The sequence below is a fragment of the Lepidochelys olivacea genome, assembly GCF_965140295.1.
Source record: "Lepidochelys olivacea isolate rLepOli2 genome assembly, chromosome: 14".
NCBI lineage: Eukaryota > Metazoa > Chordata > Testudines > Cheloniidae > Lepidochelys > Lepidochelys olivacea.
Window position 1 is genome coordinate 14,448,726 of NC_140424.1, and position 18,625 is coordinate 14,467,350.

The 18,625-nt window shown below is 46.0% G+C and overlaps 1 protein-coding gene across 1 annotated transcript; it reads left to right on the plus strand.

Moving 5' to 3' along the window:
* Positions 1–1,952: 1,952 nt before the first annotated feature.
* OTOP2 (otopetrin 2) lies at positions 1,953–11,455 on the plus strand. Its single transcript, XM_084646659.1, has 7 exons — positions 1,953–2,045; positions 4,892–5,329; positions 5,835–5,971; positions 6,705–6,763; positions 7,819–7,949; positions 8,581–9,476; positions 10,434–11,455. The coding sequence occupies exons 2-7, from the start codon at positions 4,924–4,926 to the stop codon at positions 10,602–10,604; spliced, it is 1,800 nt and encodes a 599-aa protein (XP_084502785.1). The 5' UTR covers positions 1,953–2,045; positions 4,892–4,923; the 3' UTR covers positions 10,605–11,455.
* Positions 11,456–18,625: the final 7,170 nt, after the last annotated feature.

Here is an 18,625-nt window from a genome sequence, read left to right on the forward strand (position 1 = left end):
CCTTCCTCGAGTTCACTGGTGCGCCTTGCAGTGTAACGTGCGGAGAATTTCCTGTTGCTCCCTTGACATTAATGGGAGCCATGCCACTAACATCTCTGGGCACCTGGTCTACAGTTCATCCCTATGGCATGGGAAAGGGTGAGCCTGTGGGGAAGCAGTAGGGCTGCCCATCAGTGCAGTCTGAATCCAGGGTAGGGGAATGAAGACAGAGGGGACTGGGAGGGGAGAAGGGTGAAGGAGGGAAATGGAAAGAGAAAGAGAACAGAAAAGGGAGAGAGCGAGAGAGGGAAAGCATCACTGACGGGAAGGAACGGGAGGGATAGCGAAAGGGGCAAGGAGGAGACGGGCAACAGAAAGGGGGAAGAAAAGCCAGTGACTCCGGAGCTTCAGGCTGCATTTGTGAGTGGGCTAATGAGATAATCAAATGACACTTAGCTCAGCCCATCTCCCAAGCATTTTGCAAACACTAACTAAACAACCCTCTCAACCCCCTAGGGATACAGGAAAGTATCCTACAGCCAGGGTCAAATTCAGGTGTGGGGTCTATTGACAACAGTGGATTTGCAGCCCTTCATATTACATCATGTCTGAACTCTGCCCGGAGAGGTTAAATGGTAGCTAAAGAGATAGTTGCCAGTTTTAAGGCCCTTTGTATCCTTCCAGAGGAAAGACAATATAGTAATGCAAACTATTTGTTACTTAGATATTAGTTATTCTCATCTTATTATTAATGGGCCTATTCTTGTAACTCCTGGGGTTCTCAGAGAACTGCTCCGTGAAGGAAATACTCTCTCCTCAGCTCTGTCTAGTAAGGGGAAAGAGCAACATGTAGGGCGAGGCGAACAAATGAGATAGAACAAGTAACAAGAAAGCGACTGGAGCAGAAAAGGGTATCACAAAAACCATGCCAGCCAGCAGAGGGCAGGGTTGGGAAAAGATATGAAGATGGTCAGGGACAATGTTGCAGAAAGAAGAGACATTATCACCCAATCTATCCCAACCCCAGGAGAGGGAATTACTGGAAAGAAAACAGAATATAGACCCATTTCTGCCATAGACAGACAGTCTGATAGAGGGAAAACACATGGAAGAGGTGAAGCTAGAGTGAAGCCCGTAAAATAGCCCATTCTTATTAGGCAGCTTTCCGTCTTAAGCGACCATTGCCCAAACACTGAGTAAAACTCGACCCTACCCTACTGAGACCACCTCCATTAAGCAACAGGCTTTGCCCACTGCTGAACAGCCATGGGAGAACAGTGCATATGCAACTTGTATACACTCCATCAGTGACAAATCAGCTTGTCATTTGAAGGAAAAGTAGTCAGGTAAATTAACCAGCAACAAAGGAGAAGGGCAGCCCCGGCAGAGCAAGCCCGGGCCTGCGTTTGGATGGAGCAGTGCATGGAACTCAGTGACTGAAGACAACAAGTCCTACTCGGTCCCAGTAACATACCTCCCCGTCCCCAGTCACTGACCAAGCAGAGAAAGGCTGAGGAACACCCAGGACTGAATGGATATGGGAGTGGATTCCTTTCTCTCCCTCAGGCATGTGTCCTGATAGGGCAGACTTGAAGTATGTTGGTAGAGCAATTTGGAGTGGTCTAGTGCCCACGCCTGGAGTACTTTATAGTGGGACCGAGTAGTCCATAAACATTAGCTAAGATCAAATGGAGTGTCAGTGTACCATGTCATACATCGTCTGTCAGGGCGATCTAGGTTGCCCTTGCAGGGGTCTGGACTTGATCTAATGGATCTTTGATCACAGAACTTTATCTATGTTCCTGTGACCTAGAGGGGAGGCTCATACCACGCTCAGTAATGTTCATACCTCGTGCCCTTCAAAAGCCAATAACTCTTATCTCCCCATCTCTTTCTTCCCCAAAACCAGCCCATTGCACACAATGGATCATGGGAGTTTCACTGAGAAGTTTATGAAACAGCACTGTCAGCTCCAGAGATGGTGTAAATCAAGACGATGCCCAAATAGATATAAATTCTGCAACTGTCCAGATTTGAGGGAAGAGGAACCTCGTGTAGCAGCCCAGGTAAGATCAGAGAATCAGTTGGCAGGCGTAAAAGCAGGTTGGTGGAATGGCTTTTGGCTTTAATAATAGCTTTGATCTCAGAGATACTTCAGCCCAGGTTTCCCTAGTGATAAATTCAAAGTTTTATAAAATATTAATAAAGCACTGAGCTTAACCTATTTGTAACAGGCTTTGGAGGAGTTGGAAAGCTAGACAAGCTCACTAAAGAACCTGTTTTAGTGCCTAAGCTTGCTGCAAACTACACTGTGTTTTTCTAATGGATTTCTATTCTATTCGGTTTATCATTGTAATAGGTCTGTTTCTTTGCAGGAAGCATAACATTTTGTCTGCATGTTTTGTGGCTGGCATTTAAATCGAACCATGTTGGTCATTTGCCCTAAGACCTTTGATCTTGCCTGCATTCTCATGCCTTCCAATAGTTCATGTCAATAAACATTTAAATGTTATATTATATATTAGGGGTGTGTTACCCTGGGGAGTTAATATTTGTGTTAAACTGACATTGAATTAGCTCTGCAGCATTGATTTGAGTTTTCAAAAGTGACAAAACAGTGAGCGCAGCCCATAGGGTCTCAGTGACCAAATGCTACTGAGGAAATGTCTTGCTGCCCTTTTAAACAGGCTTCTTCAGATCTAATGATTCCCCTTAGCAGAGACAGATACTGAATCTCATTCCACTAACAGTGGAAGCAGGGCATGCACACAACACAAAAGGTGCAACCCCAGGAGAAGATAAGTTACACACCTTGAATTGAGGGGAACACCACCAGAATGGTACAAAGCCAGGCGGGGGGGGAAGTCCCCTCATGTGTCTCCTCCCAGGAGCTGCACTCACCTGTGCTACTGAACATTCTCTAGCCCTCCATATCGGCTCCTCACCGGATCTTATCCCAAGAGCGTGCTGGCTGGCAAAGTTCCTTCAGAGAGATGCAGTTGCAGCAGGTGTTGCTCTGAATGCGTGGGGAGTTTGGAGAGAGAAACGTCAGAAGTCAGCTCATCCTTAGTTTTCGTGCATGCTGGCTTTTGCGTCCTCCCCACTGTTCCATCTCCCTTGAACCCCCTGCCTCTCACCCTCCCCTTTGGTTCAACCCTGAATCTCATTCCAACAACAGCAGGAGCAGGGCATGCGCATACTACACAAAAGGTGCCGCCCTGTGAGAAAATAGTAGTGATCCGACTTCGAGTATAGTGAATGCCAGTGAAAATGAGGTAGAATCAGAGGCTAAAATGAGGAAAGAACAAGTTAGGAATTACTTAGGCAAATTAGATGTCTTCAAGTCACCAGGGTCTGATGAAATACATCCTAGAATACTCAAGGAGCTGACTGAGGAGATATCTGAGCCATTGGCGATTATCTTTGAAAAGTCATGGAAGACAGGAGAGATTCCAGAGGCCTGGAAAAGGGCAAATATAGTGCCCATCCATAAAAAGGGAAATAAGGACAACCCAGGGAATTACAGACCAGTCAGCTTAACTTCTGTACCCAGAAAGATAATGGAGCAAATAAAGCAATCAATTCGCAAAAACCTAGAAGATAATAGGGTGATAAGTAACAGTCAGCATGGATTTGTCAAGAACAAATCATGTCAAACCAACCTAATCGCTTTCTTTGACAGGGTAGCAAGCCTTGTGGATTGGGGGAGGGAAAGGGGGAAGCAGTAGGTGTGGTACATCTTGACTTTAGTAAAGCTTTTGATACTATCTCACATGACCTTCTCATAAACAAAACTAGGGAAATACAACCTAGATGGAGCTACTATAAGGTGGGTGCATAACTGGTTGGAAAACCATTCCCAGAGCATATTTGTCAGTGGGTCACAGTCAAGCTGGAAGGGCATAACAAGTGGGGTCCCGCAAGGATCAGTTCTGGGTCCTGTTCTGTTCACTATCTTAATCAATGATTTAGACAATGGCATAGAGAGTACACTTATAAAATTTGCGGACGATACCAAGCTGGGAGGGATTGCAAGTGCTTTGGAGGATAGGATTAAAATTCAAAATGATCTGGACAAACTAGAGAATTCAATACGGACAAATGCAAAGTATTCCACATAGGAACAATCAGTTGCACACATACAAAATAGGAAAAGACTGCTTAGGAAGCAGTATTGCAGAAGGGGATCCAGGGGGTCATAGTGGACCACAAGCAAAATGAGAGTCAACAGCGTAACGCTGTTGCAAAAAAGGCAAACATCATTCTGGGATGTACTAGCAGGAGTGTTGTAAGCAAGACACAAGAAGTCATTCTTCCACTCTACTCTGTGCTGATTTGGCCTCAGTTGGAGTATTGTGTCCAGTTCTGGGCGCCACATTTCGGGAAAGATGTGGACAAATTGAAGAAAGTCCAGAGAAGACCAACAAAAATGATTAAAGGTCTAGATAACATGATCTGTGTGGGAAGACTGAAAAAATTGAGGTTGTTTAGTCTGGAGAAGAGAAGACCAAGAGGGGACATGATAACAGTTTTCAAGTATATAAAAGGTTGTTACAAGGAGGAGGGAGGTAAATTGTTCTCCTCAACCTCTGAGGATAGGACAAGAAGCAATGGGCTTAAATTGCAGCAAGGGAGGTTTAGGTTGGACATTAGGAAAAACTTCTGAACAGTCAGGAAGCTTAAGCACTGGAATAAATTGCCTAGGGAGGTTGTGGGGTCTCCATCATTGGAGACTTTTAAGAGCAGGTCAGACAAATACCTGTCAGGGATGGTCTAGATAATACTTAGTCCTGCCATGAGTGCAGGGGACTGGACTAGATGACCTCTCGAGGTCCATTTCAGTCCTATGATTCTATGATTCTTTGATTCAGATGGAGTGATCCTTTTATTTCTGGGGTTCTGTTCCTGACAGCAGTAACACTTGGCTTTGGCATTAGTTGAACCATGACAGAGGAGCCCGTGCGGACAGACAGCGAGATCAGCCGCGAAGACTCCATCATGGGCTCCGGTCAGAGAGAAGACATTGCCAGCAGGGCCTCCAGCCCAACAGGCTCCTTGGGCCACCATCCGCACTTGCCCCCCTCGACACACAACCCCAAGGAGATCTGGAAGAAAGGAGGCCGCATGTTCTCAGTCCTGCTGGCCGTCAATTTGGTGCTACTGGCCTGCACCCTGGTGAGCAGTGCAGCCTTCAACCAGGTAGCTGTGCACGACTATGACGTGTTTTTCCTGCTGACCATCATGATGCTGATCTGTATTGCCTGGACACTCTTCTACCTCATCGTCACCACTAAGCGCCAGGATGCCATCCTATACAAGGATTCCCATGCGGGACCTGTCTGGCTGAGAGGTAGAAAGCCACCATGGGTGATACCTTGGGGTGGCGGGGGGTGGGGGGGTGGAGATGGGATCCCATACGAGCTAAGCACTCTGTGGGCAAAGCATTGCCCAGATGGCCACCTAGGGGCCCTTCTCAAAACATCACTCACAGAGAACTACAGAAGGTTCCTTTCCTTAGTGCTCTGGGTCTGAGGGTTTGACTGCTCCAATGATCAGTCTCATTAACCTGCTGGATCCGGTACTTACACAGGAGGGTTCTCCGACGTACTCTGTTATTTTTCAGCCTCGTCATTTGCCATTCCAAGGGCTGTTGGTACAAAGGATTTGTAGGCTTTAGGGTAAAAAGAAAACTGGGACTACTATAAAGGGGAAGCCCAAAACGCCATCTGCCTCTACATGGCAATGCCATTTCTCTCCCTCCACTGTGTGTCTAGACAAGTGTGGGCTCACCTATGTCTACCTGTCCACCCCCACCATGTGCACGTCATCTCTAATTGCCTTTGCTTCCTCAACAGGAGGCCTGGTTTTGTTTGCCATTTTCACCCTCGTGATGGACGTGTTTAAAACTGGGTATTACTCCAGCTTCTACAACTGCCTGTCCGCCATCAAAATTATCTACCCTATCGTGCAGGCTGTGTTTGTGATCGTCCAGGTGAGCGTGGGCTCTTTCAGTGCCCGGGGGACAGGTGGGGTGAGCTCAGGGACAATGCTTGACCTTCCTGGGGTGCTGATCACTCTTGGACCGGTCTCTGCCCAGCGAGCTTAGCTCACTCCTAGATCCATTCTAACCTAGCAGAGCAAACTCAGCTGACTAAACTCCTCAGGGAGCACACTTCCCCGTCCGCCAAACCATATTTGATCTGCGGTGACTTGCTCTAGGTCAAGGTTCATAACTCTTTTCCATACTATGACCTGCTATTATTTGCATAGCAGGACTGGTCACCTGAACCCCCCAGCCAGGTTCTAGCCAGGACTTCTCTCCCATTTAGCAACATGGAAAGGGCAGGATGGCTGTAACCCCTGATATCTGTTCATGATTGCCTGTGGGGTCTCAACCCCCAGGTTGGGAACCCCTGATGGATGTCAATACTGTGGAGCAGAGAGGGCTGGATGGGAGCAAGGGATAAGCAGGAGCAGCCTGATGTGCAGCAATGGTGGGCAGAAGAAGGAGCTGCAGAGGCAGAGTGGAGAGCATGGGAGGGCTACAGCACAAGGCAAAGTAAATGGCAGAGGAGCGACACGGTTGGGAAAATGGGCCCAGTGCAGCAGAGAATAGGGCAGGGCCTGACTTTCATTCTGCAGAGCATGGAAGTGACCGGGTCTGTTTCTAGTCTGACGCTGCCACTTTGAGGGTCAGTCTTAATCAACGCTTATATTTCTTCCAGACGTACTTTCTGTGGATTTCTGCCAAAGACTGCATTCACGTGCACCTGGACGTTACCAGGCGAGTATTTCTCCCAGCTGGGCCTGTCCTCTTCTGCACCGGTCCCCATTCCTCTGCCGCTGCGAGCCTCCCCTGCAATTCTACAAGGGGAACATTCCTACGTTCTTTCATGTCAATGGGTCTGTTACAGGATTATCCTACCAGGCACACAGAAGAGATGGTCCCGTGGTGAAAAGTGGAGAGCTGCCACTTGGTTCCCAGCTACCCTGAAGTGCTAAAAGGGGAGGGTCCATTCACAGATCAGGTTCAGGAAGCTGTAGAAATGGGGGCCAGCTGCAAAACTGAGAGGCAGAGCCAGGGTTTTGGTTTGAGCCCCTCTCCAGTGTAATCCCGGCCCACGCAGTGTGGCACTCTGTCCCCCTTTAGTGGTGGTTGACCCACAGATAGATGTTAATGAGCCGGCTACCGGGGCATTCCTGTACTAGCAGCTCACCCTTTAAGATCCAGAAGCAGGAAGACTGATCCCCACGCAGAGGCACAGCCTTACACTAGCACATAATACTTACATTTTAAAAAAAAGTCCTGGTCACTTCCCCGGTACTAGGAAGGAACACAAAGGAGCGTCAGGAAGATCAAAAGGCTGATGGAATGAGAAACCAGACCTCAGATGATCATATTCACTTTCGCAAGACTGGATCCACCTTTCTGGACAGGCCAACCCTGACCAATTACTCTACATACTTCCATCCACACCCTGTGACAGACTGAGCCAGAAACAGTGAGAGACGAGACTTAGTTGGTGCTTACCGGGCAGGGTAGATGGTATGAAGAGTGAAGGGAATGAGAGAGAGCAGTTAGGGCAGCAGACAGGGAATCAGGACACCTGGGTTCTCTTCCTGACCCTGCCACAGACTCCCTGTGTGACTGGGGGAAAGTCACTTCCCCTCCCTGTGCCTCAGTTTCTCCATATATAAAACAGGGATACTGATACTTGCCTGTCTCACAGAGGCAAGGCTTAATTCACTCATGTTTGAAGAGTGCATTGAGGCCTAGAGAGGATAAGTGCCAGAGAAGCAGACTTTGCCTTGATTCTATCTGTCTCTTCTCTCATACAGGTGTGGCTTGATGCTGACGTTGACCACTAATCTAGCCGTGTGGATGTCAGCTGTAACGGACGAGTCCGTGCATAAATCACACACAAAATTCCAGAATGTAACAGAAGGAACACACAGATGGATCATGAAAGGTAATTTGCTCATTAGTAAACCCAGCTAATTCTGGAGCTGAGGCTACGGAGTTAGAAGTCTTTCTCCGGATCAGAGTCTGATACCCTTACTCCGTCTCAGTAGCAATTTCATTGATGAGTGAATGCAAGGGGACTGCCCAGAGTAAGGTGCTATCTTGTGTGAGTAGGGGTATTCCAATCTGGACCTTAGCATCCGTGTCTTGCTTTGTGTCCAGCAGGAGTCATGGGGATGGAGAGAGAACCTAGAATGAACAGAAGAGGAGGAGGGGAGAGGAGGAAAAGAAAAGGAAAGGAAAGAGAGAGAATGAAAGAAAGAACCAGGGTGGAAGACGAAAGGAAGGAAGAAGGGATTCGAGACAGGCCCAGATAAGAGAAGAATGTTCACTAAACCAATTGTTTGACAAGGGGGAAAGCAATTCCGAAAGGCAGAAACCAAAGGGAGGCTGAGGTTTCAATGGGCGGACTCTCAGTGTCCAGGCAACCCTGGGTTTTGGGGTCATGAGATCGACTTGTATCTTTGGTCCTGCATTTTAGTGACCATCATTCTCCAGAGTGAGGCTCTTCAGGTCTGTTAAAAAGTGCTTGTTCCCCACAGTAACAATGTAACATGTATGTGTTTTTCCTGTTCCAGCTGGAACGGCAAGTGACTCAATAGAAGGCTGTAGTTGTACCAGTGAAATTTGCAAGATCTTCCAGAGTGGCTATTTTTGGTTGTATCCCTTCAACATTGAGTACAGTCTCTTTGCCTCTGCCATGCTGTATGTGATGTGGAAGAACGTTGGACGCCTCATAGACCACCACACCCACCATATCCACCACCTGAAGTTCAGGCTCTTCAGAAGGACCTTCTTTGTGGGCATCATTTTGGGGCTTTTGATACTGGTGAGCGGTCTGGCGGTCCTTATTGTTTATGAGGTGCAGGTGAATGCCAGTGGCCAGCCAGACAAGAAAAATGAAGCACTCATCATGTATTACACCTTCAACATAGTTTGCCTGAGCCTGATGTCTCTTGTCTGCATCGGAGGTTCCATTGTCTACAGGTTTGATAAGAGAGACATGGACCACCACAAGAATCCAACCAGGACTTTGGACATGGCCTTATTGCTGGGGGCTGCCGTGGGGCAATATGCTATCTCCTACTACTCCATTGTGGCTGTGGTGGCCAGCACTCCAAGGGATGCCATAAGTGCCCTCAACTTGACCTACTCACTGCTGATGATCGCCCAGCACACCTTCCAGAACATCTTCATCATCGAAGGCCTTCATCGGCAGCCCCCAGAAGATGACCACAAAATTCATCCTCACCAGAAGGACCTATATGGACTCACCTTTGTCAACATCAATGCCGTATCCCTTCGCGTCCCCGAAAGCAGCAGTGCCCTGCCATCCCCCTTGCCCCACGGTCAAGGTGCGGTAGCAATTCAGCCTTCAGACGTGGTACAGTCCATAATGGTCCCCAAGAAGGTGAAATGGAGGAGGAAGTTCCTAAAGGAGATTTCCTTGTTCCTGCTCCTGTGCAACGTAATTGTAAGTGACAGTCAGAAAGGGATTTTTTGGGAGGTGGGTGGGTCAATGGAGGGCAGGAAGTCATGTCCAAGAGGATGTGGTCTAAGGAAAATGTTCCTTTTTCTTACCTTAAATCTCTCACTTAAATCAGAAGATGCTGCACTGAAGTCAGTGGACTTATTGGAAAACAGTCTCTGCTGGTGTAACTAGGCACAGCTCCCTTGATTTCAGTGGCTTTTTGCCCATTTATGCCAGCAGAGAACTGGAGCCCATAACGTTGTAGAATCAGTGCGAAGGAGAGGAGAATCGGGGCCCAATATTTTTCATTAAGCTTAATCCTTTGATTCTATCTTTTTAATGTAGGGAAAAGGCATTTAGAGCCTGATCTAAGCCATTTTGTTATATGTTAGACAGCAAAAGACATGATATCAGGTGATCAGTATTGAAGTATCATGCGTGAAATCCTAGCTCCATTAAAGCCAATGACAGAACTTCCATTGACCAGGATTTCACCCCATGGGTCAAATTGTACTCTCAGGATCTCTATTGACAGGTGTAGCTCAGAGCAGAATCTGGCCCCGAAGAGCTTCACTTAGAAGCCTGCCTTTGATTAGCAATTACACTTGATTAGCAGCCACGATTTTCATTGTAAGCCCTAAGGGAAGCCAATTAAATGTAGCATGACCCCCTTCCTTCCCCCCCAGTGTTTTGAAGGCATTTTGATTTACAGGAGAGCTGTGGAGGAAATACAGACATTTCACAGGAGCTACGGCTTCTGAACAAACCAGGCAGAGACGATTTAGATAAAGAGCCTCCACTCTTTTTCTGTCTCTAATATGGTCCTGAATTTAGAAGATTTATCCTTTCCCTTCTCCCTGACTCTTCTGCCCTTTGAAGCTCTTAGCAGCAGCTACAGCTTCTCACCCCATCCCATCCCTCTCACTGAGACTGTCACGTTTGTTTCCCACCTCCAAACAGCTCTGGATCATGCCAGCATTCGGCGCCCGGCCGCAGTTCGACAACGACAAGGAACTCAACTTCTACGGCTACTCGATGTGGGCTGCCATTGTGGACATTTGCTTGCCCTTCGGGATCTTCTACCGCATGCACGCAGTGGCCAGCCTACTGGAGGTCTACATCATGTCCTAAAAGGAAGAACACCTGCTCTATCAACCCACCTTTCCCGCCCCGGGACTGAAAGTCTGAGTGGCTGTACTGAAGGGTTTGGGGGTTGCATGCATCTCACGCCCTAGCGATGACAGGGCATTACTGCACCACCGTGGAAATAATCCACTCATAGTCCCAGATGTTGTTTTCTACTCATGTATGAGTGCGTGTGTTTGATTTCAATTATTGCTTTAAGTTCTAAGGCTTTTAGAAAAGTGGAACGTGTACAAAGTAGGGCAATGAAAACCACGTGCAGTTCATTCAAATCGATACCCCTTCCTACTAAGGGCCTGATCCTGCTGCCTGCTCCCAATGTCATTGACTTCATTCTCCCAGGGGGCACTCAGTACCTTGTCAGAGCCCATCTATGTGCAGGCTGGATTCCGTTCGCTTTAAGAGATCCATTGGCTTCAATGACATAACTCAGGTGCGCAAGGCAAATGGGACACAAAGCTACATCCCACTGCTGGGAGAGCCATTGCAAAGGAGAAGAATCAAGCTCACAGACATGAAAACTGAACTGGTGGATGTTGAAGGCTTTTGGAATCACGTTAGAATTCTCTTCTCCCCACTATCCGACCACAGTCCTGACGGCTTTGCAATACTGTCTTTGATCACATCCTCTTTCTCCTCATTGAGACTGTATAGCTGCTGATCAGCCAAGGCCCAGAATGACTGAAAGCATCCTTATTCCGGACAGCACCTACTCATGTGCTGAATTCCCACTGAAGCCAACGGGCCCTTAGCACATGGTTAAGTGCAGTCCTGAATAGGAATAGACTTAAGCACGTGCTTAAGGTCTTTCCTGAATCAGGGCCGACGGTTAATTCTATTACGAGAATTAAAAGGATTTTTTAAATAGTTTAATGATTTTTTAAAAAACATATGAACTTATTTTATATAAAAAAATTATTTATTGATTTTCAGTGTAACAATGAATGGCTAAATGTTCACAGTGCCACACAATGAACACATTGGAGATCCAATTCATTCTACAGGCCAGATTTCCTGACCTTAGATGAACACACAGGGCTGCCAGTGATTTCATTTGGAGACCTGTGCATCAGAGAGTGGAACTGATCCATATGGTATCTGCCTAACCTGAAGCAAGCCTCATGAACTCTAAACACGCCATGCTTCGTTTGGCTGGTGCATATAAGTATCAGCAAATGAGTCAACGTGGCACAGCTCAATGTCTCTCTCTTACAAAGTTATGTTTGTAAGAAAGAAAGAAAGAAAGAAAGAAATTTCATTGTACTGAAGAGGAAAATCGCAGAGCTGATGAAAATTAACAATAATTTCCTGAGGCTATTTGTATATTTCTCAAATAAAAGAATAAATGAAAATCATATTACTTTACTGAGCAGAGTTTACTTTTCACCAGCCAGCTAGAGTAACGTGTAGGTTTGGTCCATGGAACACCAGAGTGAGAGGGAAGAACAAAGATTTTGAGGTGGTTGAAATATTTTGCCCCAAAAAAGAGTTCACATTTCAACAATTCATAGATTTTAAGGCCAAAAGAGACCATTAGAGCATCTAGTCTGACCTCCTGTATATTGCAGGCCATAGAATTTCACCATTTACCTCTCTATTGAGTCCATTAACTTGTGTCTGACAAAAGCTTATCTTCCAGAAAGGTGTGCAGTCTTGATCTGAAGACATCAAGAGAGAGATAATTCACCGCTCCCCTTGGTAGTTTGTGCCAATGGTTAATCACCCTCACTGGTTAAAATGTGTGCCTTATTTCTAATTTGAATTTGTTTGGCTTTAACTTCCAGCCATTGGATGCTTTCCTTTTAGTTTTTTTATTAAGGCAAAGCTACACTAAAATGTTAGCCTACAACATCATATATTACATATTCAGGATCAAGTTAATATTCAAAGAACCTGGCTAAAGATTTTGACTTGCTGGCTGGGGATCCCTCTTTTAAATACCCGTCCTCTTTTTAGTTCTCCTCTTGTGTATGTCCTTGGTGTGAAAGCTTTTCCATTACAAGAACAGTCTGTATTTTACTATACCACAATTCCGTAGGGTGGAGGTGTCACATTTTCCCAATAATTTGCAATACAGCGTCTAGCGCTAAGAGTGAAAATGAAAGTCATTTGTTGTTTGGTTAAAATGCTGATTCTTTCCTAGATCATTAAGCAAGCAGGTCAAGGAGGGATCTCCCAGCCATTGGTTCTTGTAATGCCTTTCTCCACTAGACTCAATGCCCATTAGAACTTTTTTTAAGACCAGCTCTTCAGAGGTTACAAATTAACATGTAAGAGAAACAAGTGAATGAACTGGGAACTGGCTGGACGAAAAAAAACCTAGCCAGAATCTTAAGTTCTCCCTCTGAAGAATTTACTCCTGCTGGTGAATTGTACTTTCCTTATTATTTGCCTTCAGAACGTGTTACCCTCTGTCAAGTTTACAGGACTAGCTATAACTCTGATCCCTCTCTGGTCTCTCTAAGTCCACCCCCACAGGAATCGGGACCCAGGCTTTCCGCTCTCTTTGGGCTACAGAACCCTGTGCATCAACTGTACTTACCCAACAGGCCCGAGTGAGTTCAGGTACTTGCATTTCTCCCCTTCAGGAATTGCCACCAGTGGTGTATAGACTTAAAACAAATGTATTGTTGATTTAACCACAGGAACACAACGCATAACATAAGAGAAAAAGGATTTTAAAACAAAAGGTCTTCACACATCTATCTTAACTACAGTCCTAGACGCTGGCAGACCCTAACCTCTGAAGACCTGGATCTCAGCCTCCAAAGCTCTCCTACCCCCTGAGCGAGTGCCTGTCTTTTTAAACCCTTCCTGGCTCCTTTGTTGCGGTTTCCCAGGCTTGGACTGCTGGCCAAAACCTGTCTGCTTAGTCTGCTGCAGGGGGTCAAGCCAGGGCATCAAAACTCAAAGTAGTGGCTCTTGAATAGGCTCTCAAGTAGAGCTGGGCAAAATTTTTCCAACAAATCTTTTTTTCACCCAGAAATGCAGGTTTGGGTGGACCAAAATGTTTCACAAATGTGTGTCAAATTAGTCAGATTGTTTCAGTCGGAAAAAAAGTCTGGAAAAGTCAAAACTTTCCATTCGGACATTTTTGAAACGAAACCTTTTGACCTTCTGATTCAGAACAACTTTGTTTCAAATCAGACTTCATTTTTATTTAAAAATAATAATAAAAAAGGTTAGAAAACCCTCCAAATCAAACCCTTTCATTCAGCCCAAAGCAAATAAACATTCAACTTTTTTGGTCACCAAAAAATTTGGAAAAAAAAATTCATTCAGGTTGACCCAAAATGAATTTTTTTTCTCTCATAGTTTCAGTTCTGCCACCAAACCAAAAATTAATTATTTGTACAGCTCTACTCCAATGTTTGCTTGAGAAGGAGATCTCGGAATCCACCTCCTTCCTGAGTGTGGGCAAAGGCTGTTTGTGGCTGAGATAAGTCTGTTTTATTGCCAATCATTGGCCACCTTTGTCTGCTATTCAATTGTGTTAATATGTCTAGCTATAAACAATGATAGGTGTGTTATTAACGCAAGATTTTTAAAGCCCATCTTCCCTTTTTGAGCCCACAGTCAGGCAGCTGTCCAAATATGACATTTGCACCTATGTATAATTCTGTGTGTAAAAAAATAAAATAAAGTCCAGGTAGAGAACAGGTAGAAAATTTCTAAATATATAATTTTGGGCTCTCACGTATAAGAGAACCAAAAAAACCAAAACCTCTTTCCCATAATGAATTGGTAAATGTTTATTTAATGCTCAAAGGGATTTTTACAAGCATTGATGGGCATCAAACTGCACTGTCTAGCCAGTTTAGAAGACACTCTGCCTGCAGGCAAAGCCAGAGTCTCTGCCCAATTAGTTAAACACAGGCTCAGTCTAGCACATCAGTTGCAACTCACAATCACGTGTAAACCTTTCACTGGCCACAAGCCCTTCTAGCCAATACGAATCCAGAAACTCACTCCAGAACTCTAAGGTAGCTCAACTGAATACGACCATGACACAATTAACCCTTCAGTCAATATTTTGTTGCAGCCAGAACAGTGAAAAGGATCAGTAACGGATTCCACCCCCAATGATGATTTTTTCATGGCAAATCAAAATGTTTGATACATAAAGATATTTATACATTCCCCATTAGTGACAGAGCACCTCACAATCTTTCATGTATTTACCCTCACACAATCCCTGTGAGGTGGAGCACACTATTTTACAGAGGAGAAACTGAGGCACCGGGTGGCTGAGTGACTTGTTAAGATCACGCAGGAAGTCTGTGGCAGGGCAGAGACTTATACCTAGGTCTCCTGACCAGCATCTTAACCTCTGGACCAGCCTTTCTTTCACGGTATCTCCAAGTACAGCCATTTTGGAATGAACAGAAATCAGATCTCCATTAGGGGCTGCAGCTCCTGGCGGCATAGACGGGAGATAACCAAACGTCTGCATGGGACACAAACCAAACAACTATCACATCAAACAAAGCAATTATGAGAGCTGCAGGGAACAGAGAAAAAGCTGGAGCCTCACCCTTACGGTTCGGTTGCTAAATGCAGAGTAAAAGGAGCCTGGTTTTCAGTGGTGCTGAGCACCAGCGCACTCCCATTGGTGTCAGTGGGGTTTGCGGGAGCTCAGCACGTCTTAGAAGAAGGCCACTGTTTAGCCTGAATTTGGGTTGAGGAGCCCAGGTTCACCCGAGTTTCAGTTTGGATCTGGATTTCACAGCTGGGCCCTCCCCTGTTCACAGGCCAAACCAGCTCCAGTTCTAGACAACCCTGAACTCCATCCAGATGCAGAGCTGGGTTTTACGGCTTTGGCCCGGTTCTACCCAAACCTGAAAGTCCCAGCCAGGTCTAATACAAATCCAGCTGTCAGGAGAGGACATGAGTCTCCCCTGAGCCATCAAACACACAAAAGCCAGGACCTTTCACCATGTAAGTACACAGCGAGGGAACCAATCTAAGAAAGAGATGGAGATAAGAAATTGCTTTATGGCAGGTGAACAATAGGGAGAGGAAGAGGCTGTGATTAGGGCCCGACCTGAGCTATGGTGTCGTGGATACAGCGAATCTCTCCTTCTTCCCTGATTTCTGAACCATTCCTTGTTTCCTAGGTCAGGTTTTGATTTAGTTGAAGGTGAGGAAGCAGGAGGGGGAGATAATCACAACAGCTCAGCAGCTGGGTGGGAGACGTGTCCAGTCCACTGGCCACGGAAGAGGTCGCTGCTCAGTGCACGCAGGGAGCGGGGAGTTGTCAGGTTTGAAGTCTGGGAGAGTGGGGTTGGGGCAGGGTGCTTGTGGAGGGCTGAGGGGTTGGATGTTTGCTGGGGAGGGGGTGGCCGCTGGGAGGGAAGTTCACCAAAGGGCTGTAGGTGGGTGGATTCAGCTGCTTGTGGTGGGGGAGAGGCCAGGTTGGGTCTTTGCTGAGGGGTGGGGAAATCAGGCTGGCTGCTTGCTTGTGGACAGGTGGGAGCCAGAGGTGAGACCTGGTTCTTGTTGAGGACTGGCTGGGCGGGAAGAGGAGCAACTCCAACACTGGGCCATTGCTCCATCATTTTTGCTCACTAAGGTGGTTGGCTCCCCCGCCTTCAGCTGCAGCGAAGGGAAGGGTGCATGGAGAGTTCTCTGGGGAAAATGGCACATAATCAGAGCTTCTCAATTACCTTATCACACCAGATTCTCAACTGCCAATTAACTCCACGCTATCTGTGATGGGGAAGGGTGTGGGGCTGTACTCTGGAGTGTATTAGGCAACAGGCATTCCACAGAACCCTGTTGGACAAACACCAGAGCACAGTGGCCTCCTACTGCCTTGGCTTGGATTTACAGTTTGACTGGGCAGATACTCTCAGAGACAGCCTGTAACCTTATTCATGCTGAGCGCACAAAGAAAGCTGTTAATCAGAATGCTGCAGATAATGGAGGGGAAGAGGTTATTTCTGGTATTAATGACTTTGATTCAGCCCGGGAGCAAAGAAAGCCATCTCTATGCTGGAAAACTGCACCTGTTTAATTAAATGGATTTAAAACCTGACCTCGTTAATCTGATGCAACCCCCAAAGTAGACGCACTTAAGTTGGTTTAACCCTGGCTTGTATTGAGTCAACTTGCATCAATACATTTGAAAACTGGAAGAGCTATAGTTGAAGAGAGGTGCTTTTCAGCGTCTGCAAGGCCAGAATCCCAAGGTTAAGCAAAGCTGAACCAGTTGGGTTTAGGGGTTTGTAAACTTCCAGCACTTTTCAAGCGTTGAGTTTCATGAACCACTTTTGAATACTGTAAAACATTTTTTTTAAACCTTCAATTATTATTCCTCAAGGAAACTTTATTTACTTCTTTTCCTTCCCAGGGGAGTGTTCAGATCTGGGGGGGTTGATCTGGTCTATTTGAGTGGTTGATGACCCAGTTCCAATCCCTATCCAGGTTTCCCCAAAGCTGTGGGGAGGGCGGGATTTGGAGCTCTGCTTCTAAAGGTAGAATCTAGGATTTCAGCAAAGCCAATTCCCGTCTCCCTGCCCAGGAGATACCCACACCCAACTGCAGAAAACCTAAGCCTGCGGTTTTAAAATCCACAGGAGGGCTCCCAATATTCCACCAAGTGCTCTGGGAAGAAGATTCTGGGTTTGTTATTATCCTATATGGAAATCTGTTTTTTCTGTTAAATATATAGGCTACCAAATGGTATCTTTGAGTAGCCCAGTGGCCTGCTATGCTTTAAAATGGACATTAGGAAAGAAGCTTGATTACCTATCTAAAATGTTGATTGCCCATACATAAGACATGCCATACCAGAACAGACAGTGGTCCATCTAGCCCTGTATCCTGCTCTGGCAGAGGCCAGTACCAGATGCTTCAGAGGTAAGTGCAGGAAACTGTGTAGTGGATTATTATGAAATAACCTGTTGATTGGGGAAATTTCTTCCTACTCCCACCTCCCCATCAGTTACTGGCTGGCTTATGCCATGAAGCATGATGGTTTATAACATGCAATAATATCTTGAAACGCCATTCCTAGGACAGAACTTTGGGGCACTTCCGCCCTTGACTTTTTGACAAATAAATAATTCCTGTCCTTGTTTTCTGTGCCTTAGTCAGTTTCTGATCCAGGACAGTACTTTGCATCTCACCCCATGGTTCCTTCCTTTCCTTATCAGTCTCTTGGGAGGGACTTTGTGACTCAGAACTCAAGCATGTTGTAAAAGTGACAACCCCAGAGCTGCAACGCTACCATTTCTGTTCTTAATAACCTCTCTCCCAGTGTTGTTTCCCTCTAGCTGCACCCCATACATTGCACTTGGAGTTTCAGGGAACACAAACTCAGCTAAGAACAGCCCAGTATTGTTCCTGGCTTCCAACCAAAACCAGAAGTCCGCGCACATTTGCCAAAAATATTCCAGTGGTCTAAAGAAAAGGAGTACTTGTGGCACCTTAGAGACAAACCAATTTATTTGAGCATAAGCTTTCGTGAAAGTCTCTAAGGTGCCACAAGTCCTCCTTTTCTTTTTGTGAATACAGACTAACACGGCTGTTACTCTGAAACCAGTGGTCTAAAGAAACTCACCTTCAGTGGGGCTGGCAGCATACAGCAGGCTGAGAACAAGCGTTGTACAGCTCAGATCAAGAGGAGCCCAAAGCACACTTGAGGATCTGAACACCCCAAAATTTTATGCTATTGGAAATTCAGATTTGGTTCTGAATTCCTCCTTTGGAGCCCATCTCTCATGTCAGGCAGTGATACAGGTAACTTAATCTTCAGGTACTCCTGTGGTTTGGTTTGGAGATGCACCTAAGAGTTTGCATGTTTATCTGATCATATGTCTAGCCATACTGTGCTACACACTTCTCCTGACCACCATCTCCCAAGATTCATCACCTCTTCTGCTTCTGGCAAGGTTGAAAATACCTTGAGACCATTTTTTCCCATTCTGAGCCAGAACCTCAGCTGGTACAAATTGATATAGCTCCATTGATTTGAAGCTGAGGATCTGGCTGTGTATCCCAACCTT